Genomic DNA, 27,419 nt, shown 5'->3' with positions numbered 1-27,419 from the left:
ACCATGAGGAAAGGGAGTAAAGTGATACACGTATATCACCACTACATTGTATGTAGAGACCTTTTCAAGATTTGAAGCTTTGCAAAACCAAGGGTACCACATTGCATACATATCGGCATGTAAATTTGACCGAAAGTGCAAAGAAGACCCAGAGTACAAGAGTTTGATGGATCGGTTCTATCCCCATATGGAACCGATCAAACCTCGTGATGCCGTGTTTGGTGGACGTACCAATGCAGTCACTCTATACCATGAAGTAGATGAAAGCACCAATGAAGAGATCAAGTACGCTGATATTTGTTCACTGTATCCTTACGTGAACAAATACAAAGAATATCCCCTTCATCACCCTGTCATTCTAAGTCAGGAAGAAATTGATATGACACACCTTAAACAATACAGGGGTTTGGTCAAGTGCAAAGTGCTTCCTCCACAAGATTTATGGTTACCAGTCCTACCCATGCATTGCAACAAGAAAATGGTGTACACCTTGTGTCGTACATGTGCAGAGAAAGAACTTCAGACCTGCTCTCATTCAGAGGAGGAAAGGGTCTTGGTTGGGGTATGGACTTCAGTGGAATTGAATAAGGCTTTAGATCTAGGTTACAAAGTCCTTGAAGTGTATCAAATCTGGCACTTCAAGGAATGGAGTGACACTGTCTATAAGGAATATATCAATAAATACTTGAAAAGGAAACAGGAGGCCAGTGGTTATCCCAACTGGGTCAAGACTCAGGCAGATAAAGATAAGTTCAAAAGCGACTAGTTTCAGGCCGAAGGTGTCATCCTTGAAGATGTGGAGAAGAATCCAGGCAAAAGGACCGTGGCCAAAACCATGCTCAATTGTCTCTGGAGAAAGAATGCCCAAAACAATGTCTTGCCCAAATCGGAATACATTGACAAGCCAGCCAGGTTATACGAGATCATGGCTGACCCTCACAAAAAAGTCCACTACTTTGACTTCTTTGAACATGATGAGTTATCTCTGATCAATTATTCTGATTACACGGATATGTCAGAACCCCATGCTGCAGCCAATGTGGTGGTTGCAGCTTTTGTTACTGCCTATTCTAGGTTAGAACTGTAATCAGTCTTGGAACGTTTAGGCGATCGGGTCTTGTACTTTGACACAGACAGTTGTATGTACATTTACGACCCTGACATATACAACATTCCCATTACAGACAGCCGATTGGGAAAATGGAATGATGAAGTACCCAATGGAAGAATTGTCAAGTATGTTGCCCTGGGTCCTAAAAACTACGGGTACGAGTACATTGTCAATGAGGAACGCCACACAGTGTGCAAGGTCAAAGGCATTATCCTGGATTACAATACCACCCAAAAAGTCAATTTCAACAGTATGTTACAAGCTGTCCAAAACAAGGACTCTTTTTCAGAACTTATTGAATATCCATACCGTATCAAAAGACACAGAGATAGAAAGGTCACCAGTGAACTCCAGACCAAAACTTTCCGTTCGTTGTATACCAAACGTGTCGTGGTGGATCAGTATAAGACCCTGCCTTACGGATATATTCAGTCGTAGACATGACATCAAATGAGTTTGACGTGCTTTCTCCAGATATCTGTCAGCGGGTATATCGAGATTTTGTAAAAACACCCTGGATTTCGTTGTATCATATTCTAGATTTTGAACTGTAAGCTGTGGTTTTATTTCACATCAATTCTGAAGAAGAAAGGACTGGGTCAAACCGTCAGATACGTACATGGTTGAACGAACCTGACACATTTCAATGTTTTAAAACTATTGTAACAAAAGCAGTAGAACAAGGAGAAGCAAACATTAACCTGGAAGCTATTAACAGCACTGACTGGAACATTTTTGTTACATGGAGTGAAAGAGTGTGTTCACATATATACGACTGGAAAAGGGGCGGTACTTTTTCACAGGAATAACGATTGACATTTTTAAATGAATCAGAATGTTGTATTGATAAAGCTTGGCATTTACTTAATTGAATAAAATGGTATTAACAACAACAGAAGAAGTTATGTTATTACTTAAGACAAACGGATATAATGAAAATATTAGGGTTACAGAGGAGATGATATTCTTTTATGGAAGAGAAACTCCTTTCAGAAACATGTACAAATCAAGTTTTACTGACAACAGTGCAGTTTATGTATGTAGTGAGCAGTATTTTCAATTTACAAAAATGATGCAATGTCAAGAAAAGGATCGTGCTTTGTGTATCATGAAGACGACAAGTCCTTAGGAGATGAAACGTTTTGGAAATATAAAACCAGAGAACTTTAATGCAAAACAATGGGATCAACAATCTACAGAAGTGCTTTTCAAAGCAAATTGGCTGAAGTTCACACAGAATGAAAATCTAAGAAATCTTCTTCTAGCCACGGGGTCAAAAATCCTAGTAGAGGTCAACCCACGAGACAGTATTTTGGGTATCGGAATGGATATGTGGAATTCAAATGAAGTCCATCCTAACAAGTGGAATGGAAAAAATAGATTTGGATCCATCCTAATGGATATAAGGAGTTGGCTCCGACAGACTCAGTCATTCTGACTTTTGCATTCTAACCATAAAGATAGAAAATAGCTCGGGAGTATTCGAGAACATGATGAATTCCTTCACTGCTGAACTCAAGGAAGTGTCTCCAGTACATCAAAAAGTATGGGCGTATGAAGCACATTACAGTAAAGTACATCTTGGCTTTTCGGCAGACACTTTTGTAGAATTATTCACAGCCTATGTAAGAAACAGGACGAATTTAAAAGTAGACTTCTCCATCGTTCACACTGGTGATTCGTATTTTGACATGTGGGAGAATTTGCCGGAGAATTTTTTGGTAGATACAAAAATTGCATTGTGCGATTTTCTGCAAGCAAAGAAGTGTCTCTACGTCAAGTACAAGGACATAACAAAAGTAAGGACAGGCTTGGATATGAGTTTCTCTACATGGATGTACATGCTCCGAAAATACATGAGTAAATATCATTCTTACATCGAACTCGAGTGTTGTGAACACAGTTTGCAACCGAATTCGTTTTGTACGTGTGACATCACGACGGAACCCAAAATGATGGATGGAGATGATAAAGTCTACGTCAACATTCTGACTATGTTATGTGATCACCATGCAGATCGACAATGGTAAATAGTATCCACGAAACAGACAAAGCACCATTCGTAAACATGATGTCAAATAAAGCAGCTGTGTTGTCTCTCAAACTCAAAGAGTTGATGGAATTGCATGGGGATGACATTACTCCTAAACATCATGATAAAACATTGGACATAGCGTTGATGCCAAAGCATGCTCGCAGTACATTATATCAGTATGTGATGAAATGGTTGTTTTGTCAAGCCACGGTAAATAAAGAATTCAGACATCACCAGGTCATGCATGGTATCGTACAAATTGTCAAGAAATACTTATTTGTTGACGGGTCGGGACTATTACCGTTAAAACTTCGGCAAGGAGCAGTCATACAGGGTTTGAACAACCTTACGGAAGGTGAAAAAAAAAACGATCTCCTTCACCAAGTGAATCAAATTTTGGAACATTTACCAAAGATCAGGTCACCTTTGTGGGTACATTATATGGTAGCATCAGAATTGCTGTTCCTGAATGACCAGTACAGATTACAACAACATGTCAGACAGTAAAGAAAAGAAAATCTTTACACCTGGAGAAACAATCGCTCATGTCATCAACTGGAAGAGATTAATGGATAAAACATCAAGCAAGCAGGAAAAAATGACACTTGTGATATTGATGACTGTGCGTATGATAAAAGATCTTGACAGTTTAAACTGGTTATGTGAACTTTATAACTGTGACATTGAAAACATTAAATTGGAATGGTATATAAATGACAAGATAGAAGACATTTATTTGTTAAATAATTGTTAACTACTGTTTTTGTTGTGAACATTGTTAAAAAAAAACTTTATGTTTCTGTCAACATTGTTTTGTTTGTGAACATAGTTACGTATAAACAAACATGTAAAACAGAATGTGTTGTCATTATTATTGAAACCATCATGGAAGAAAGTAGTTTACTATTTCAACATCCTTGCAATATTTTTATTTCTGGACCAAGTGGGTCTGGTAAAACACAATTTGTCAAACAATTGATTGAGTTTGAAACGGATGTGTTTCAAACTGTACCACAGCAAGTGGTGTGGTGTTACAAAGAATGGCAGTCTACCTACGCTATGTTGCAAGAAAGAGAAGGATCTTATATCAAGTCTGTCAATGGCATCCCAGACGATGATGAGGAGATTGTCAGCAATACCAGTATTCCTCATTTGGTGGTGTTTGACGACATGCTCGGCGATAAAGATGAAAAAAAAATCTAACTTTGGTTCACAAGAAAAGGACATCGTCGTAATGCCAGTGTGATTTATATCACCTAGAACATGTTTCAACAATCCAAAGCAAGCAGAACAATGAGTCTGAATGCGCATTACATGATTCTCTTTCAAAATACTAGAGATAAAGAACAAATCAAAGTATCGGCAAGTCAAATTCAATTGCCACATTTACTCCAAGCCTATCGAGATGCCATTTCAGCTCCTCACAGATATTTAGTGACTGATTTTCATCCGAGAACTCCCGAGTCGTACAGACTGAGAACAGATATCTTTCATCGCTGGGTGGAGGAAATAGAGGACCTGTTGTGTACACGGGACTAGTATAAAAGAAAAAGACATAGGAAGAAGGTATTCACTTCAAGACAATTCGTCATGGATTACACATCAAAAGCTGTCATCAGAACCTTGGAATCGCTCAGCCAGGAGAAAAATATTCATAAAAGACAACAGTTATTACAAGCGGGTCTGCATGAAATGATCAAATGGTTTACGTTAGCAGCCAAGATCATCATACAGAAAAAGATTCAACTGCCTAAACAGACTTTGAATTTCATGAACAGAAATCAACAAGAGATTCAACAGTTAGCAGACGCCAATGTGGATGCCGACACCAAACGTAAATTGATACTGAAACCAGGAGGTAGTGGATTTCTTGGAGGTGTTATGATTCGAAGTCTACTTCGTTGGGACGGACAAAAGACTTTGAGAAAATTTGACAAAACTGTCAAGAAAAGATCTGTCAAAACGCCAGCAGTCAAGAAAGGTAAAAAGAGATCTGTCAAAACGCCAGCAGTCATGAAAGGCAAAAAGAGATCTGTTAAAACACCAGTCAAGAAACACAAATCACCGTTGAAAGTCAAAATACAAGTCAAGAAATCATCGGGCAAGACCACAGGCAGGACACTTCCAGCACCCATGAGGAAACTCGATGATCGGTTTGTGACTGTCAGACGAAAATCTTCACCAAGACAAGACTCGCCTTTGAGACCACTCAGTCGAGTCTCTGATGTGATTGATCAGACAACACCAGTCAGATCTCCTCTCTCACCTATCAGTATCATGTCTGGATTTCAAGCTCCAAGTCCCATGCAATCGAGATCCAAGAGTACCATCCCATCCTCTCTTCTCAATACTCCTAAATCAAGATTTAATAACGTGGTGGTGAATCAACATGATGGTTAAATCTATTTGACTCCAAACGTTTAATGGACTGTAGGCAAATTAACACCAGGAGAAACTTCGTTCTCGTCTCTGTCCCGAAACTCAACACCAAGATCGTTTTTGTCCAGTACTTCGTCTGGAACTCCATCTTGGACAAGCTCACCTTCCTCCTCATTTACAGGGTATCCAAGTGGAATGTTAGCCCGATTTTCACCCCTGAATCGACAAGTATGTACACTTAGATCAGGTTCGATCAGTGATGCTGCAAAAGCAGTCTTTGATGCCCTGTCGCCTATATAAGCCCAAGTATTCACAGAAACAACATCATTTTGTTGTTGGGACAGTCACGAAGATGGCATACAAAAGAACTGCAAAACGTAAAACACCGTTGATCAAGAAACATGGGGCAATGATGTTAGCTTTAGGCAAAGCACAGTCTCAGTTTAGGAAAAAACTAATCAAGGAAGCACCTAAAGATCTGACCAACTGTGTGGGAGAATGCTGTCAAAATGTTTTAAAAGGGAATGTATCTCTATCAGAAGCTCAGAAGCGCCAGTTGCATCCAAGGCGTCAACAACTTCGTGACTTGGCAAACAAAAAGATTCCCATCCAGAGGAAAAAACAAATTTTAAATCAGAAAGGAGGATTTTACCACTCTTAGCTTTTGCGCTAGCACCTGTGCTCAGCAACAGTCTTGGAAACATTGATAGATAAAATATGAAGAAGATGGCCATTGTTCCTTTTAAAATGCTGGAAGAGAAGAATCGCTGGAAAGCAGAGCAACAACAACGTCCAAGATTACCACCAAACCCTAACATCACACAAACATCAGAGCTGCAGAAAGAATGGGATCTGTACTTCATCGAGAAGATTTATCTGAAAGTTAAAAAGCTCAATTATACGGTCAAACGTTACAAAAATTTCAACTGGCTCATAACAAGGCAGTGCAACCGTCATCAAAATTTCAGCAACAACAACAGCAAACTGTACAAACAGAGAAGAAGCCTGAGACTTTGCACGATCATATTATTGATAGTGTGCCAGTTACCATGCGTCGTAAAGCCAAACTTCTTCTTCAAATGTTGGAAGACCATCCGAGAATGAGTTGAAATGCTCAGGGAAATTTAGAAGTCAATGGAAAACCTATTCCTGGATCTAATATGATTGATTTAGTCAATGATGTCCTAAGACAACGTAAAGGATCCAACCCAAGAGGATGGCAAGAATTATCTCGAGGTCTGAGAGAATCTAATGTCCCTCAGGAATATGTTGGCAACAGACAGCGCTGGTAATGGATGCAGAGAGACGGGTCCGAGGATAAAGAGGATGGGGATGAATTTTTTGAGACCAGTTACTACTTACCACCTACACCATCTAAGTCTAAAAAACGTGGACCCAGAGCTTCAACGTCCCAGTCGTGGGAGGCTTATTAACATGGACAGTAAAAGAGAGGTAGTGCTTCATAAAATTTACTACGATCCAAAACATCCTGCGGGACTTTCGGGCGTACAAAAACTGTATCGGTCAGCTCGAAAACAGATCAAATCTTTATCTTTAGATCAAATCAGATCATGGTTGCAGGAGCAGAAAACCTACACGTTGCATAAACCTATTCGTCGAAAATTTAAAAGACGTCAAACAAAGGTGGGAGACATTGATCAGGTGGGAGACATTGATCATCAGTGGCAGGCGGATTTAGCAGATTTACAGAGGTTAATGAAAGACAATGATCAGTTTCGTTATTTGTTGTGTGTCATTGATGTGTTTTCAAAATACGTTTGGGTTGTTCCAATTTACGATAAAACAGGTCAAACTTTGATTCAAGCGTTCGAGTCTATTTTGAAAACTTCAGGTCGATCCCCAAAATCCTTGCAAACTGACAAAGGGTCTGAATTCAAAAATAAAGACTTTCAGAAGTTCTTAAAGTTCAAACATATTCATTTTTGTTTTACTACAGAAAATCCTGAAACTAAAGCGAGCATTGTTGAAAGATTTCAAAGAAGTCTGAAAAGTCGCATGTGGAAGTATTTCACACATGAAAAAACACGACGTTATATTGATATTTTAGATGATTTGGTTCATGCCTACAATCATAGTTTTCATCGGAGTATTCAAACAACACCCGCATCGGTCACTGAAAAAACAGAACCTGAAGTAACACTTGTATGTATGGATCAAAAACAAAATCAAAACCTATCACGGTCAAAGTGGGTGATTTAGTTCGCATCAACAAAACAAAGCGAACTTTTGACAAAGGGTATCTCCCAAACTTGACCAAAGAATTATTCAAGGTCATTCACATTCGCCGTTCTTTGCCACCAACCGTTCAGTTAGAAGATTTGGGTGGGGAAAAAATTGAAGGATCCTTTTATTTGCCTGAAATTCAGACCATAAAAGACAAAGATATTTACTAAATTGAATCAGTCCTTGCTCGTCGTACAAGGGAAGCTAGGTGAAAAAAAGATCAAAGAAATTAAAGTTCACTGGGAAGGTTATCCAAAGAAATTTGACAGTTGGATTCCAGAAAGTCATTTGATATAAAAGACTCTACATTTTGACAGGATGTCTCAGTCAGATTCGGCTAGCGTGGAGGTGACAGACAATACTACGACGCTTTGTAAAACTCGTGAGCCAAAAATTCGACTCACTTACATGTCACAGATTTTAGCCATTTATTTTGTGCTGGTGGTTTCCATCATTCAACTCTGTCTGAAATCTGAAGATAGGATTTGGTTAATTCTGCTCAGTAGCACACTTGGTTACATTTTACCTACCCCAGGTTTGAAATTCATAAAACAACCTACGTTGCAAAGTCTAGCTATTGGTCATCAGCGATGAATTCGTTTTACATAACGGTGCTCAGTGACAGCTCTATGAGCATGTTTTCTAACAATACCCAGAGTGAATTCAGGACAAAATTACCCAAACCCATTCATGTCAGTAAAGATGATTATGAAATGGCTTTGGTCGAACTCATCATTCCTTCTGAAATTGTCAATGTGAAAGAGGAGGAATCTCATTTTCAAGTTGTTACAACCCATGCCAAACTTGGCAAGGAATTTAGAAAATTACCTTCCGCTAAGTGTAAGAAAATCAATGATCAGTACACCTTTCATTGCTGTATCAAATCTGGAGTGTATTCTTCCCCAGAGCATCTCATTATTGAAATCGACAATGCTATTCAAAAAGAATTTTGATGACATTCTCCATAAATTGTCCATAGTGTTTCATATAGGTTATTCCGAACCAAGGAGACGTATCAAATTCAATTCCAATACACAGCATGTGGGTATACATTTTCACCCTAGTTTATTACTTAAGCTACGGGGAAAAAGTCAACATCTGGGAGATGTTTATCAAGGGGATGAAAATCCATTTCCTTACAGTGTGGATTTGAATGTTGGCACTACCATTTTATTCATTTATTCTGATCTGGCAGATTTTACTTTTCTGGGAGATATTGAGGCACCAATCCTTCGTATGGTTCCATTTGAACCGAGCAAGAAAGATTAAAATTATTTTCACGAAGAATTTGTCAATTTGCATCATGTCCCAATTTCCAAATCCAGTTTTGATGAAATTGGTATAAATATAAGGGGTGACACTGGACAAACCGTTCAGTTTGTTGGTGGCAAGTCTATGGTGAAGTTGCATTTTCGAAAGAAATCACGACTTAACTTATGATCACAATGTATCCCGTGTATCGTGCTGTTCCTCGCCAATACGGTCATGGACTTGGGTCCACCTTTAAATCAGCTATCAAAACAACATCACCTTTGGTAAAACCCATGGTTAGATCAGCAATAAGGGCCCTCAAACATGAAGGTCTGGGTGCAGTCAAGGATATCATGTTAGGAAGAAATCTAAAATAGGTGTTAAAGTCTCGTGGAGCGAGGGCGCTGAAGTCTGTTGGAAAAGCAACAGCTTTATCCTTGGGAGAATCTTTGATCAAAACTATAAAAGGTTCAAAACCAAGGCCTCGTCGTCAGTACTCATTCAGGCATCGTGGAAGAAGGGTGGTGGTGATACCACAACGTGGTCGTGGAAAAAAACGTTCACAAAGAAAATCTAGACCTCTTGATATTTTCGACTGAAAAATATGATGCAACACGGTTCTTGCGAGTGTAGCAAAACAGAACTTGATGTTTCTGCTGTACCTCTAACCATGTCAGCCATGCAAGACGGAAAATGAACGGAACATTACCCGATTTCGGCTTTGATCAATTAAGCGCCCATCGTATTTATCATCCCTCCACAAACGTAAAAATGGACTGATTTGAATCAGTCCTATTTGTACATCAAATTCAAAGTGACTAAGGCTGATGGAACAGACCTGGAGGCTGCCACTGAAACTTTTGTGGTCAATAACTTTTTCCACAGTATGTTCAGTAACATTGATCTGTATTTGAACAATAAACTGATTTCGAGCAACACACACACCTATCCATACAGAGCCTACATTGAAAATCTCTTGTCCTACAACAAAGAATGTAAAGACACACAACTGCGGGCGTTTGAACTCTGGGATAAAGATACAGCTACTCATGCAGGATAATACACGAGCTGCAGCTAATGATGGATGGAAACGTCGAAAAAATCGTATTGCCGAAAGCAAATCCTGTGAACTCATTGGAAGATTACATCTGGATTTATTCCTACAAGAGAAATATCTCCTCAATGGAATTGAAATACGCCTCAAGTTGAACAGAGCTTCCACCAACTTCTGTCTCATGGGGACAGCCGAAGGAAAAGATGATATCCAGCAAGTGGGATTCAACGTGAGGACGGTTGAATTGCCTCCTGTGGTGGCTAACGACTTGAATCAGGACATTAGCCAGCATAACATGAAGATCCCGATACGACGCGCTGTAGTGAAAACATTCACGATCCCCCATAGACAGAGATCTAAGATTAATGATTACTTGTTTCTTGGACAACTTCCAAAACGAATCATCATTGGTATGGTGAGAAATGCAGATATGAATGGAGACCCCGCCACCAACCCGTTTGATTTCAGACATTTCCATTTGTCTAAACTAGAAGTCAGTATCGACGGGAAAACCATTCACAACAAAGCCTTCCAACCAGATTTTGAAAATGGATCCTACATGTAACTCTACGAGGCAACAGGAGCTCTTGGACTAAACAGGTCGATTGGATTGACTATGACAGCATATAAAAGTGGTTACACTCTCTAGGGATTTGATCTCACCGCAGATCAAGGTTGCGAGGAAGGTCAACTTCACCCTATAAAAACGGGGATCCTGAGGATAGATCTTCAGTTTGCACAACAACTTCCTAGCGTCGTGAACGTGATAGTGTACGCAGAATTCGACAATCAAATTTAAATCAACGGATTGAGAGAAGTCGTCACAGATTATTAAACATGGATGGTCATGCCTATGCCAGACAACTCAGAGAAGATGCTGAGAAAGTGAAATATCACGAACCGATATTTAAAAGAAAACTGAAGAATATGCGAGACACATTAAACGATTGTATTGTGGAAGAACTTCAAACTCCCATCTCCGATGAAGTGCATAAGAACTGTTTTGGATGTGTAGTGGATCATCCCAGTCAATTACAGCATCAACGGTGTTTGTTCACATCTACAAACGAGTGGGTGGAGTTGTACATTGAAAAAGCTCTTAATTAACTGAATCTCTACAATGTCATGGAAAAATGGTATCCAAAACTAGAGCTCATGGATGTGCATGGCAGTGAGAAAGTACAAGCCTTGCATATGTAGGTAGATATAAGGAACAGGTTAGCCCGTCATCAATCAGATCCACGGGAAAGCTGGATGAGTATATGGGCAGATCGAGTGAAAGACGCCTGAAATCATGAATACCCATGAACCTCAATACATCTTGGATAAATCGTTTATATTGAGAACACTCAATGGAGAAGTGTGTCATAAGGATCATCTACCGAAGCAGAAACCCTGTCATGTGAAAGCTTACATAGTAAACACACATGACTCAGATAAAGCTGGAGAACATTGGGTGGCTATTTACTTCAGAGAAAATACAGCCATCTACTTTGACTCTTATGGATTACCACCCTTAGAGGAAGCTATTCGACCCTTCTTGGACAACAATACCCGAAGGTGGACTAGGAACAACAAACGACTTCAAAGGGGAAGCAGTGCCATGTGTGGTGTTTACTGCATTTTTGCTTTGGACGCTTTAGCCAGAGGATATGATTTAGAGACTATATTGACTATCAAATTTCGTTTAGAGCCAAGATATTGGCATCTCAATGACAAAGATGTAGGAAGTTGGTTTAAACAATTCTATGGACACTTGTATGCAAAACTTAGACCACTAGCTAAACCTGAACATTGTCAGTGTTGTACAGCAGATATATCTGATAAAATTGCTTTAGCTTTGTTTAAATTGTATGTGTTAGACCATGATTATTTGTATCCTTAATGTTCTTTGTTAATACAGTTACTTGTTCAATAAAAAAATGTGTACACAAAATATTCTTGTTTTGTTATTTTTCCCTATCTAGGGGTAGTAGTAAAGGTGCCATAAACCCATCCCTCAAAAAGACCAGTAGTCCTGGTTTTTTTTTTAACTTAGCCATGTAGATGTTGGTCCTCCATGTAAGATCAAATCTCATTGGCTAATATACTGGTTCTCTATCCGGTCCGCGCGATCCCTATAGAAGCAAGTACATTGGCCTACAATCCATCATTCGTTCACAATGGAGTCCATTGCCGAGCAAATTGAGTTGCAACAACTCGAAGCCAGAGCTGCTGTTCTTCAGAACAGAATCCTCAATACACTAAGGAGAGAAGAAGAGAGGTGGAGGGACACCCAGCAAAGAACGAATGAGGCGTTAAGGATCATCCGACCCTTAAGAGATAGAGAACAGTGGAGACGGAGGAGAGATACATGGGTCGGCGCTACGTCAGGGTGGTTAGGGTTCACTCCTATGTCGAAAGGGCCCCGGCTGATAGCACCACTGAGTACAGATGCTACTAAAAAAAAAAAACACAAAACGGCCCTTTTCAGGGCCACTCAATTTCTTTTACGAAAGAAAGTTCCTTTTCTCTTATTGTCTACTGGTAAATAATTATAGTACCCTAAATAGTGATATGGTACCCTTGGTGGATATATGGTACCCTGGGTGGATATATGGTACCCTGGGTGGTGATATGGTACCCTGGATGGCGGTCCCTAGCAACGCATGAGCTGGATGGTGATATGGTACCATATCACCAGCCCTTACTACTCATGCCAAATATAAACACGATTGTTCAATGCATGTCAAAGTTAATTACAGGTAAAAAATCCTGACGGACGCACGCACGCGCGCACGGACGAACGGACGCACGCACGCACATACACCGAACAACCATTTAGACGACTATGTCTTCGCTTCCTTAAGCGGGCTCGGCAAAAAATAATGGAAACTATCAATAATATAAGCAAACAGAACAACAGTCATGTTGGACATGACCACCCCTCAATCAAAGCAAAGAATAAGAGGGTCATGATGACCCTGGATCGCTCACCTGAGTAATATTAGCCACATGTTTCAAACTGATGCTAAAATATTAAGAAGGTAGGTCAGTAGGTCACATTCATGGTAACTGAAAGTCAGTTTTAAGATCGGTGTGCAAAACAGTACATGTCATCCAAAATTCAAGGCTGTATCTTAAAAAAACAAGAAAGTAGGTCAGTAGGTCAAGGTCACAGTCAAGTGATCCCTAATCGCTTGGGGTCATCAGGTAATTATAATTAAACAGTCTAGGAAATATGATCTGATAATTTTTGAAGTATTTCTTCCTATATAACTCATAATTATAACAAGTGACCCCCAGGGCGGGCCTCTTTTCACCCCAGGGACATAATTTGAACAAACTTGTTAGAGATCCACCAGGCAATGCTACATACCAAATGTCAAAGGTCTAAGCCTTGAACATTCAGACAAGAAGATCTTTAATATTTTTCCTATATAAGTCTATGTTAAACTTGGTACCCCAGGGCAGGGCCTCTTTTCATCCCAGGGACATAATTTGAACAATTTTGGTAGAGAAACACTAGGAAATGCAACATACCAAATATCAAAAGACCTAACCCTTGCAGTTTCAGGCAAGAAGATTTTTAAAATGTTTTTCCTATATAAGTTTATCTAAAACTTAAGACTCCCCGGAGGCAGGGCCTCTTTTCACCCAAGGGGCATAATTTGAATAATTTTGATAGATGACCATAAGGCAATGCTACACACAAAATATCAAAGGCCTAGGTCTTGTGGTTTTAGACAAGAATATTTTTAAAGTTTTTTCCTATATAAGTCTATGTAAAACTTGTGATCCCTGGGGCAGGGCCTCTTTTCAACCCAGGGGCACAATTGACAGAGGACCATAAGATGATGTGACGTGCCAAAGATCAAGGCTCTACGCCTTGCGGTTTTGGACAAGAAGACTTTTAAAATTTTCCTTTCGGTTGCCATGGCAACCAGAGTTCTGCATAGAATTAAAATCTTTGAATAATTTTGAAAGGGGACTACCTAAGGATCATTCCTGTGAAGTTTGGTGTAATTCTGCCAAGTGGTTTTCAAGAAGAAGATTTTTTTAGAAAATGTTGACGGACACACGACGGACGACACACGGCACACGTCGCACGACACACGACGGACGACGGACATTGAGCGGTCACAAAAGCTCACCATGAGCCCTTGGCTCAGGTGAGCTAAAATAGACCAAGAAGTGGAAATATTTGGAAATAACGAATTGTTTGCGTCGTAAAACAAAAGAGTGTAATCATGAGCCAATGTGTTCAATATGTATGCAAGTTATGGTCTATAGACACTGCAGTTCCTCAGTTGTTCTTTACAATTGTCGTAAAGTTTTAATGAATTCCTTTCAAAAGTTTCAATTAAATTTACTAAAGGGAGATACATCTAGATGTAAAAATCGTAGAGTTACAAATCTTGTACAATGCATTTTATATCAATGGCCTCTGTCAATGTGAAAAGTTTTAGCAAAATCTCTTCAATAGTTTTGAAGTTATACTTTAAAAAAATATAAATAAAATAACGAAAGATTAAAAAGTAAGTAAGGTACATGTATGGTTCTTCCCAAAGTCCCCAATCTTTGTATGCAGTTTCAATAAAACCTACAGCAAGTACAGATATATGTTTAAGAAAAGTAAACTTAACAGAGGGATAATTGAAAATGTTTGATGCTTCTTGTACACTGCCCTTACTCTTATTTGCCTCTGTCAACGCATGAAGCTGTAAGAGAATCCCTGTCATAGTTATAAAGCTTCATAGTTAAAGAGCTCTGGCCAGAACAAGGGTTTAATGAGAAAATTAATATAAAAGAGATAATTCAAAAGATAGGCAAGGTAGAGTTACGGTTTTTGAACATTTCATTTCCCCTCAATATCCTCCGTCTTTGTATGCAGATGTATATTTAATAAAGAAAGATACATTTGAGATTTAGAAATTTACCAAAGTTGAGTAATGGTTCTTGTACACGCTCAGTTTCTATAAATAAGTTGTTAGAGTGTTATTCTACTTTAGTTCTAGCATCCCCTAAAAGTGAATAAGTGCATCCTTTTGCAAACAAAAATAAGAGAAGATCTTATAAGGATGCTACAGACCAAGTCTGATAAAGATCTATTAAGCGATCCATGAGTAGATGTTTTGATATTTCTTTTTCTGTTTGTAGCTCTGACGGCCCCTAAAAGGGGCAGGTGCCTCCATTTTAACAAATTGAGAAAGGATCTTATAATAAAGCAACATACCTAGTTAAATAAAATTCCAACAAGCGGTTCATAAGAAGAAGTTGTTTTAATGATTTTTTTCTATTTTTAGCTCTAGGGGCCCCTAAAAGAGACAAAGCGCAAACATGTTAACAAAACTGAATTTCAACAAAATTGAGAGGATACTACATACCAAGTTTGTGGAAGATCCATCAGGCGGTTACTGAGAAGAAGTTGTTTTAACATTTTTTTTCTTTATATTTTTAACTTTGGTGGCTCCTTAAACATGTCAAAAGCTCCCCCACTGATCTAGTTGGGGAGAGAACCTAACAATGATGTTACATACAAAGTTAGTTGAAGATCAATCAAGGGGTTAATAAGGAGTAGTCTCTTAAAGTTTATTCTATTTTAGCTCTAGTAGCCCATAACAGCGGCCAAGTGCCATGGTTTTAACAAATCAGTGAGAGAACCTCATAATCATGCTACAGACCAAGTTTGATGAAGATCCATCAAGCGGTTCATGAGAAGAGGCACTTTAAAGATTGTTTTCTATTGTTAGATCTAGCAGTCAATGATATTTCACAGATAATAAGATCTGCAAGAGCCTGTAGTCATGCTGAAGATTTTGACTTTCACAATATTACCCAAAAGCGTCTTCAAATGGACTACTGTTAGCATAAACTTCGTAAATGATTTGGTATTTCAAAATTAGTGATTAAATTCAAAAGTAATCTAAAGATTCGTGTGCGTTAAGGTATTTCATAATTTGTTTTTATGTAGATGTGATTTACAAACTTTGTAAAATTCTTTGGCATAGGCATTTGCGACCATTATTTATTAACATTATCAAATGTTTATTGCAAGAGGCCATGACCGTACTGTTCCGAGACACACTGCATGTTTAGTGTTCATTTATTCAACAGTTGGTACTACAGTGACGTGACAGGTGGGGATTCCATTGCAACTAAGTCTTAAATCTTCTTCTTTGATATTTGTCCCCTGCCCTGCTTCGCCTCTGGCTTCAGTAATGTCATTTATGATTCCATTGGTTTTGAGGTACAATGTGTTCCTGTGGTTATTGTTATGTATGTAAGGGATTCACCTAGAGGGCATTAATCTATTTACACTTTCTTGTAATATTGGAATATGGTAGGTTTTAAAGCGTAGGGTATGGTGCCAGTAAACTGGTTTTAACTCCCAACTAGCAATTTTGCTACTGACTGTTCCGAGGCGGTAACCTGCTATGTTTCTTCTTCATGGACGTTTGTGTCTCTCTGTTACTTCTATGCATTTATTTGTATTAATGTGCACATGTGCTCATGCGCTGTTAGTAAAACAACGTCACATAGCAGTTCTGAGTTAATTATTCCTGTTAATAGCTACAAGTGATAAAAGGAACATGTTTCCAATTAAAATAAATGAGAAATCGATCCAACAAGAGACTTAACATACCCACGGACGGTTCAGAAAATACGGTCAAAATTTACCGCCTGTAAATAGGTTATGAAATGAGGGACAGGACCTTCTGAAAAAAAAGGAAATCAGTAAATGCAGAAGCTGCAACATGCAATTTGGCCATACGTGATGGTAGAGAAAATCCCAAGATGCTCCTCCGTGCATTATTACATCAAGAGCGGGACCCATCGACCTTCCATTAGCTAGCTGGAAGGCTTCCTCACATGAAGAAGTCAACGCCGCGATTGACGCCCGGACCCATATCGAAGTGATTTAATGTCAGCGACCTCAACAACTCGGCCACGGAGATCCCTATGGCGATTTCAAGGAATTAGTGAAAATATAACAACGCTGATACATAGTATGAGATAACCTTTTACAGCTACTACACAACACTAGATGTCCACTGTTGTGACTATCAAAAATTAAAAGATCAGGTTAGAATTCAAGTCATTTATGAGGTTGTATAAAGTCTTTCTCTTTCCCCAAAAGTGGTCCAATAGAATCATTTAAACAAGACAGTCTGAAAGACAGCTATATCCCCCGCCACTGTTATGGATAGTGAAAGGGTTGATGGTATCAGGTTAAACTATTAAACATTCGAATTGTGACCTTGACCTTAAGCTGGCAGGGATGAATTTTGAATTCTGTTCATTGTCTTGATAAGGGGAATATTACAGCCAAGTCATACTAAAATCCTTCAAGGGGTTTAGGAGATACAAAGCAGATATAAAATCGAAGGCTCAAACATTTGACCTTGAGTTGTGACCTTGACATTGAGTCAAATTGGCTGACTCATAAGTTCTGCACATCGTGTTGATGAGATGATCAATTGACCCAAGTTTCATGCAAATCTTCCAAGGGGTTAAGGAGATGAGTGGACACAAAATGGAAGGCTCAAACATTTGACCCTGAGTTGTGACCTTGACTTTACGCCGACATGGCCGACTCGTTAGTTCTGAACATCATTTGACCCAAGTTTCCTGAAATTCCTTCAAGTTGTTCAGGAGATACAGAGCGGACACAAAGTGGAATGCTTAAACATTCGACCCTGAGGTGTGACCTTGACCTTGAGCCAACATGGCTGACTCATAAGTTCTGCACATTGTCTTGATAAGGTGATTATTTGACCCAAGTTTCATAAATATCCTTCTAATGGTTTAGGAGAAACAGAGCGGACACGAAATGAAAGGCTCAAAAGTTTGACCTCGGGTTGTGACCTTGACCTTCAGCTGACATAGCTGACTCATAGGTTGTGCATATTGTCTTGATGGGGTGATCATTTGACCCAAGTTTCATGGAAATTCTTTAAGGGGTTTAGGAGATACAGAGTGGACACAAAATGTTACGGAAGGACGGACGGACTGAGACAATAGAGAGTTTGAGATTTCAAACTTCGCCTTCCCCTTCAAAGTCTCTCATATATATATTGGGTAAAACGTCACCGATATGCGTGTATTTTATCTATATCACACGTTGCTACTAAAGTTTTCCATGTAATATCACGTAAGCCTAAGACTTCTCTTTATTACTATGCGAAATAAAAAGCTTAGTTTCGGGATTTCTGCTTAAGTTATTTGATTATCCATATATATAATTAGACTAAATTTGATGCGAAACACTATCAATAGGTATAAGAATAATGAAGTTTTGTATGGCTAATGATTTTAACTAAATACTTTGAATTGAACCTGGAAGTATGAAGTCATCAACTGATTTTGAGAAACTTTGAGATTTTGTTCAAACTTTAACTTCTACGACATATTTGTGTCCCCAGGCGGTATCGATTATACTAGATGGGCCTTTTTGTCGTATGAAGTGAAGTTTTGAACGTCCGAAGATGTGATATCACGAAAGTCGAAACTTCATTCTTTTAACATCTACTCTGTCTACATACTCGGCATCAAAGACTGAAATCTGGATGGAGTCACATGGCATGACAGTCATTTTACTTGAACAATAAATTATTACGCGCGATTATCATTTGGTGTAACATTTTATTTTCACATCCAAATAAAATGAATCTGTTTCTGTCGGACACTTAATACGACAATTGCGTTTTAATTATAAACATATAATGGTACTAGTAGGACGGAAAATTCTTCTGAAGTATCAGACAATTTCAGATCTATGATAGCATGATGAGAGACGTTTCCTGTTAGCCGTATGGGATAACTCCATTCTTTAAATGCACGGAACCAGAGCCTGGCAGAGGGACATTTTGGGTTAATTCCCCCTTTGATTCTTACATTTTACAAAGAAAGTCGGTCTTGAAACTCGGTGTGACCCTACCCTACTGAAATGGGTGACGTCCTCTTTAATGTTGGTGTCCCTCTAACCAAAATTCCTGGATCCGCAGGTGCTTTACTTATAGAATAGTATGATATTAAAATCATATTGTGCTGTCTGAGAGTTGGCATTATACAGAGTCATACAGAGTGTCATTATCACGTTGGTATGATCATTATAGGTTATTAACTTTGTATGTGGTTATATGCACAATTTATGCAGCGGTAATATTGCGCGACTTTAGGAGCGCAATATTGTCCGCGAAAGAACGAGTGCATATATCCACATACAAAGTAGATAACCTTTTAATTACATATCCACTATCAAATGATTAATTTATATCTAAATTATCGTTCTGTCTCGAAAGACAGGAAAAAAAAAATTCTCCGAAACGCAATAAACAAATCAAACTGACGCGCATTAATATTTTGCGCGAAAATGAAGTCAACTTGTTGTCGCAAAGTGCGCGTGGACGCCATGGACGTCACGCGATTTCTTTCCATTACGTTAAAAAAACATTCCACGTCCTGCGCGTGGACGCCATGGACGTCATGCGATTCTTTCCATTACGTTAAAAAACATTCCACGTCCTATATTAGTCCAACTCATGACGTAATTATAACTTTCATTTCATTTCAGTCTGATAAATTACTACGTGCCAGTATCTAATAGGTCAGATTAATCAAAGTGTAAAAGTAAACAAAATGTTGCATAAATTACAAATTAAACAAACATACAATAGCAACAAAAATCTAAAGAAACGAGATCCGCAATGGACGGACCGTCAGGGGAGGTAACTAGAGTCACGGATTGGACTAGTCCGATATGAAAGCGTTCAACGTCATGATATGGAAAAATATTGCACGATCGCGGTCCATTGAAACCCAATGGAAAATAATTTTAGGTATGTAATAATCATTTTTATTTCCTCTCATGTATGATTTACAATCGTGCATTGTATACTGACTATACTGACATAATTTTGTATAAAACCTAAATGTTTTGAGCAACACTAACGAGTTTTTACATTGTTCACATTGTTTTATCATGTTTTTTTTTGTTGGTAATCGCTCTAATATCCATGCGATGATTATATTAATTGAAATGTTTTTTTATTTAATTTTCATTTTTTCATTTTTAAAACCCCTTGTAAAATTCCTGCCCTTTCGGACAATTGGCATCAAAATGCACGAAAAAACGATCATAATTACGGATAAATTGAATGGGCGGATTAAATAGTAAGGTTCATTCTAATGTTTGAAATCTCAAGGAATTTTAATCGAACTTCATCTTCATACGTTAACTTCGCAAGAGACGTTGAAGGGGAAGGCGAAGGTTGAAATCTCAAACTCTCTATTTTCTATAACCCCCACCACTTGTGGCGGGGGATTAACAAATTTAAGAGAGGTGTATTTAAGGATGCAATAGACCATCATCAGCCTCTTAAAAGGCCCCAACAGAATATTTGAATAGATTTGAGAGAGAATCTTACAAGTTTTGGATCGATCCATTATGTGATTTATGAGAAGAACTCGTTTAAAGATTTCTTTAGCTCTAGGTACCCATAAACCTGACAGAGGTCCATGTATGGATGTCTCACAGCACCATCACAACAGCATACCACAAACATTTGGTTCACTTGAGCTGAAAAGATATCCCCCAAACTTGCCAATGTGATGACCTTGACAGGATCTGGCATGACTTCTGACACCTAAACGCGACCTTGATCTTTGAGATAGGGACCTAAGTCTTGCACGCTACACACCATCTTACCAAATAGTTCTGTTTTTTTTTTCGCAAAATAGATTACCCGAAAAGAAAACAGCAAAAAACTGAAAACCGCCATTCTCCTGGCATAGAAATGTTCTGAAGCATATTTTTACCAGTTTTATTTTATCTTTAGTGTACCAGTAGGTATTCAAGAATATATAGATATTGTAATAAAACCATCTGATTCATTAGCTCGACTATTCAAAGAATAGGTAGAGCTATTGGACTCACCCATGCGTCGGCGTCGGCGTCCCGATTTGGTTAGGTTTTGGATGTAAGCTGGTATCTCAGTAACCACTAATGGGAATGGATTGAAACTTCACAAACTTATTCACTGTGATAAACTGACTTACAATGCACAGGTTCCAAAACTCTATTTTGCTTTTTTACAAACGTATGCCCCTTTTTCGACTTAGAAATTTTTGCTTAAGGTTTTATATGTAAGCTGGTATCTCAGTACCCACCAATGGGAATGGATTGAAACTTCACACACTTGTTCAGTGTGATAATCTGACATGCAGAGCACAGGTTCCATAACTCTACTTACATAATTATTTACAAAATAATGCCCCTTTTTCGACTTAGCAGTTTTTGATTAAGGTTTTGTGTGTTCACTGTGATGATCTGACATGCAGTACACAGGTTATATAACTCTACTTTGCATTTTTACAAAATTATGCCCCTTTTTCGACTTAGCAGTTTTTGGTTAAGTTTTTGTATGTAAGCTGGTATCTCAGTACCAACTAACGGGAGAGGATCGAAACTTCAGACACTTGTTCACTATGGTGATCTGACATGCAGTGCAAGGTTCCATAACTCTACTTTGCATTTTTACAAAATTATCCCCCTTTTTCCACTTAGCAGTTTTTGGTTAAGTTTTTGTATGTAAGCTGGTATCTCAGTACCCACTAATGGGAATGGATTGAAACTTCACACAATTGTCCATTGTTCATTGACAGGTTCCATAACCTCGTTGTGCAATTTTACAAAATTATGCCCCTTTTTCGACTAATATTCATTCACAAGGGTTGGCTGTGTTGAATAGTCGAGCGTTGCTGTCCTCCGACAGCTCTTGTTTTATTGAAGAGATACATATTTTCCTGTCATATGTTGGCATTGTGTCTTTAAGATTTTTAAGAGCATTTTTGAGACTTAAGTATTAAATCGCTCACAAATTCTTACCTTACATTCTTCACAGGTGTATGTAAATACTCTACTGCTTTGGCCAACTGGAACAATATTCTGACTCTGCATGCCAAATCCATCTTCTTGGCAGGTATTGCTTTGGCAAGGTCACCATTTTTACAGTATGGAGACATGAACCAGAATGTTCTGTAGTAGAAAGATACATCAACAGCTAATAAGGAAATACAATTTTCAGTTGAAGTATGTTTTATCTCCTGCGATGGAATCATAAGAATTTCTCAAGGCCAAGGGACAATCCCCTCCACCCTCAAGGAAAATTATAGACAAATAAACATCAAAAGGTAATTTCTATAATAAATTTTACATAAAGAATATATGAAACTAGAGCTATCACTAAAGGTGAATGTACCCCCCGCATCCACTGATACAGTATATTGCAATTTGACGCACACAAGATCGCATAATTATATGGACTGTATGTATATAGACTTTATGTTACAGTATAGTAACAATAAACGAAGTCCCATAACTCTGCAGAAATATTTATCTAAAAGAACGTAACATGCACCATGCACAACTAGGGTTGGTGCTGATCACTTGTGTGAAGTTTCAGTAACTTGTGTGTAAGGGTTCGGAAGATTAGGCGCGCACAAGATTGCATATACAGACTGTATGTACATAGTATGTTAACCAAAAAACGAAGTCCCATAACTCTGCAGAACATTATCAAAAAAACGTAACATACACCATGCACAACTAGAGTTGGTACTGATCGCTTGTGTGAAGTTTCATTAACTTGTGTGCAAGGGTTCGGAAGATAAGGCGCGCACAAGATTGCATATGCAGACTATAGTATGTTAACAAAAAACAAAGTCCCGTAACTCTGCATTATTTTTCTGAAAGAACCGAACATGCCCTATGCACAACTACTGTTGTTACTGATCACTTGTGTGAAATTTCATTAAATTGTGTCAAGGGGATGAGGAGAGATGGTGTGCAGAAGATTGTGTCTTTTTTTTTTTTTTTTTTGTTGGGTTAAACGTCGCACCGACACAATTTTAGGTCATATGGCGGCTTTCCAGCTTTTAATGGTGGAGGAAGACCCCAGGTGCTCCTCCGTGCACTATTTCATCACGAGCGGGCACCTGGGTAGAACCACCGACCTTCCGTAAGCCAGCTGGATGGCTTCCTCACGTGAAGAATTCTACGCCCCAAATGAAGTTTCGAACCCACATAGATGAGGGGCAAATGGTTTAAAGTCAACGACTCTAACCACTCGGCCACGTAGGGCCCCAAGATTGTGTCTATGTATATAGTATAGCAACAAAAAACAAAGTCCCGTAACTCTGCAATCTTTTTTTTCTGAAAGAACCTAATATGCCCCATGCACAACTACTGTTGTTACTGATCACTTGTGTGAAGTTTCATTAAATTGTGTCAAGGGGATGAGGAGAGATGGTGTGCACAAGATTGTGCAGGGTTGGTACTGATCGCTTGTGTGAAGTTCCATAACTCTGCAGAATTTTTTTCTGAAAGAAGCTTACACGCACCATGCACAACTACTGTTGTTACTGATCACTTTTGTGAAGTTTCATTAAATTGTGTCAAGGGGATGAGGAGAGTTGGTGAACACAATATTCTGTCTACGGACGGACAGACGGACAGACAGACAACCTGAAACCAGTATACCCACCTCACAACTTTGTTGTCGGGGGGTACAATAAATGGCCAACATCATGTTGTCTTTTATATTTGGAAACTGTTACACAAAAACACAATTTGACTTAAATATCAGCTTCCAATTACATATATATATAGATCGCTTACTCACCCTTCACGGCGGTGAGTAGCCAGCAATGGAAGAATAAACTGATGCCTGATTCTTGCTACCATCATTTCCTGGAAAACAAGTAAACATTGACTGTTGCATTAATGCAACATGCCTGGTTATAAACCTAATGTTACGAGTCAGGCGTAACTGGAAAGAAAAGCCAGAAACAAACATTTAACAATAACATTTTTTTTCAAAGAAATTAACAGAATGTATAATATACCTGAAACAAAGGATCCTAATTTAGAGAATCCAAAACGTTGAATAAAAAACAAATCTTTACTCATCCTGGTTTTGTAATTTTAATTACGTTCGTAAAAGTTAAATCCATACAAAACACTAAATGAGCATTAATATTAACAAGAGCTGTCTAAGTACATTCGAATATTTGAAGGCCCTTCCATCTAAAACACGTTCATATACAAAATCTTAAACAAAATTTTCTAAGCTCTTTAATGCAATGAAATGCAGGATAACGTTCGGTATTGAAAATATCTTGCCATGATATAGGCATATTATATAAAACGTGACATGTAAGCTAGTGGCAGTACTGGTAGCTCTTTATACAGTGTAAAATATTCAAAACATTAAATTATTTATTATTTTGCTTTTTCAGTAATCAAATACCTTACAAATACCTTACAACATATAATTACTGCAGAATGTGTAAGTAATCGATAAATAACGATTATTTTCAATGGAATTAATGATTATTTTCTATTGTAAATAACCGGTTGAACACATATCTGTGAATCTTTATTATTATTTCAACAGTGAAATGAATATTTAATAATAAAAACTATATTTGAAGTCGATCTGATATGATATAAGTCTAGATATGAATGCTTTGCAATGATTGCATTATGCTTTCGCAGTCCCAACGGATGGTGTATCATCAGAGAATTCAAAATGGGTAATCAAACTCAGACTCAAACAGACCGGCCATGTGAATGTGCGTCTTAAGCATATATTGATAGCTTACGAATGATATCTTAAGTGCAAGCGCATCAAAGTAATTTGTTCAGTTTGTTTCAATAATTTTTGTTTGCGTAATAATGTTAGTCTTCCCAAAGCGTTATTTATGTCCGTAAATTTGCTTTTGTATGGCATTATACTAAAATATCTGCACACAAATTTGGTAATCTAAATAGCCACATTGGCTTTTCCTTTCAAACCTTGAGTTTCATACCCTTAGGCAGGATTGAATAATTATCTGTCATTAGATTATCTTAGTGTGACAGTTTTTATATATGTTATTATTAACATAGTTACTTAAAAATAGTCAAAAACAAGTTTCCATGAAAACGGCTAAACATGGGATTTCATATTTTTGTGAACGTCATCATCATGCATGTTAAATTTTGTACATAATCGCTAACTACTTTCAATATTTCTGAATGTTCCTTCTTCGATTTTATATGCAGAACATCTGAATGTAGATAAATATATTCTGTATATTACAATGTACATTAACAATGCATGATAAATATTTTTCTTGACAAAAGTCATGTTTACATTATAACATTTTTAATTTTGAATATGTTCTATGTTCTGGAAGCCACTATTGTAAATACTGATCAAATACTCTTTGTATTACAGCATTTATTTGAACAATACTAATATTACTAGAATTCCGTAATTTAGAAAATCCTAGATTGGACAACAGACGTTTCACATTTTTTGACCAACTATTCACTAATATTCCATTTGCATCGGTTAAATTAATTTATGTAATAAAGAGTCTGGGAATTTCGTGATCCTGCGCCAATGCTAAATATAGAAATCAGCCAAATTCACCAAAAAGAGATAAAGTTGCTGTCTGCTGCCGCACACCGAGAATCTTTTTCAAAAATGTTAAAATGTTTTTTTTCAATATCAAATGTTTTATGAAATCCACAAATATCCGATCCTTACGACAGAATTGGTACAATCATGCAATCAAACAAGAGCTGTAAGTGGACAGCGTGCTCGACTATTCTCAGTGCTTGATAGTATAATATAAGCTATGAGTAAAACTTTAACATTACAATAAGCATATTCTAAGTCGAAAAGGGGACATTATTCAGTCAAAATGCTTGGTAGAGTTGCCTCCTCATTTTTACAGACTGGGGTTATGATGGTAAACAAGTATGCAAAATATCAAAGCAATATCTCAATGGACTTTGAAAATATTTGGGGTGGTACGCAAACTTTAACATTACAACAAGAGCTGTCAGTTGACAACGCGCTCGACTATTCTCAGTGCTTGATAGTATAATATCAGCTAGGAGTAAAACTTTAACATTACAATAAGCATATTCTAAGTCGAAAATTGGCCATAGTCGAAAAGGGGACATAATTCAGTCAAAATGCTTGATAGAGCTGCCTCCTCCTTTTTACAGACAGGGGTCATGACGGTAAACAAGTATGCAAAATATGATAGCAATATCTCAATGGACTTTGAAAATATTTGGGGTGGTACGCAAACTTTAACATTACAATAAGCATATTCTAAGTCGAAAAGGGGCCATAATTCAGTCAAAATACTTGATAGAGTTGCCTCCTCCTTTTTACAGACTGGGGTCCTGATGGTAAACAAGTACGCATAATATCAAAGCAATATCTCAATGGACATTGAAAATATTTGGGGTGGTACGCAAACTTTAACATTTGTGTGACGCTTACGCTAACGCTAACGCTTACGCTCACGCCGACGCCGGGGCGAGCAGGATAGCTCCCCTATTCTTCGAATAGTCGAGCTAAAAAATACCTTTTCTAAAACATTCGAAGCAACTATATCAAACAATGTATTCAAGAATATAACACCTTTGGTGCTTGATTAGACATTGATTTTTGAGCTTGAAAATAGTTTCAATTCGACGGTATACATAATTATACTTCATTGATTTCAACTCATTTAGATTTGAAGATTGAATACTGCTTAAGCCGGTGCTAGGGGTCGTGGGCAGTGTTGCATTTTCCATTACTGCTCATGAACAGACTCAATCAAACCGAGTCTGCAATTTTCACTGTTTGCCTTGTTTTCGGTGCTTCCGAGGGATCTACTTTTCAGATTTTATTTACTTCACAACAGCGGGTGTTAAGTGCTGTGTGGCGGCCGTAAAAAGTCGCCCCGACTTCATCTCAGTGTTGTTATATTTTCTGGTCCTTCGGGATCATTGATTTCAACTCATTTAGATTTGAAGATTGAATACTGATTAAGCCGGTGCTAGGGGGCGTGGGCAGTGTTGCATTTTCCATTACTGCTCATGAACAGACTCAATCAAACCGAGTCTGCAATTTCACTGTTTGCCTTGTTTTCGGTGCTTCCGAGGGATCTACTCGTCAGATTTTATTTACTTCACAACAGCGGGTGTTAAGTGCTGTGTGGCCGTAATAAGTCGCCCCGACTTCATCTCAGTGTTGTAATATTTTCTGGTCCTTCGGGATCATTGATTTCAACTCATTTAGATTTGAAGATTGAATACTGCTTAAGCCGGTGCTAGGGGGCGTGGGCAGTGTTGCATTTTCCATTACTGCTCATGAACAGACTCAATCAAACCAAGTCTGCAATTTTCACTGTCTGCCTTGTTTTCGGTGCTTCCGAGGGATCTACTTTTCAGATTTTAAGACTGCTTACAGCGCCATTCCAAGGGGAGCAAGAAAGGATTATAAGCCCTACTGGAGTGATGAGTTGGAGAA

General features: G+C 38.1%; 1 protein-coding gene across 2 annotated transcripts in view; it reads right to left on the bottom strand.

The window, feature by feature from the left end:
* Nucleotides 1-27,419, bottom strand: part of LOC128548550 (uncharacterized) — a 351,915-nt gene that overhangs the window by 157,193 nt on the left and 167,303 nt on the right. For both annotated transcript variants that reach the window (XM_053523737.1, XM_053523738.1), the window contains exons 12-13: nucleotides 23,739-23,806; nucleotides 21,944-22,093 (exon numbers count right to left, since the gene is read on the bottom strand). In XM_053523737.1, the coding sequence (XP_053379712.1) occupies nucleotides 21,944-22,093; nucleotides 23,739-23,806 (218 nt within the window). The remainder of the gene's footprint in view (nucleotides 1-21,943; nucleotides 22,094-23,738; nucleotides 23,807-27,419) is intronic.

The sequence above is a fragment of the Mercenaria mercenaria genome, chromosome 14, assembly GCF_021730395.1.
Source record: "Mercenaria mercenaria strain notata chromosome 14, MADL_Memer_1, whole genome shotgun sequence".
Taxonomy (NCBI): domain Eukaryota; kingdom Metazoa; phylum Mollusca; class Bivalvia; order Venerida; family Veneridae; genus Mercenaria; species Mercenaria mercenaria.
This window is presented reverse-complemented; position numbering and strand designations above follow the sequence as displayed.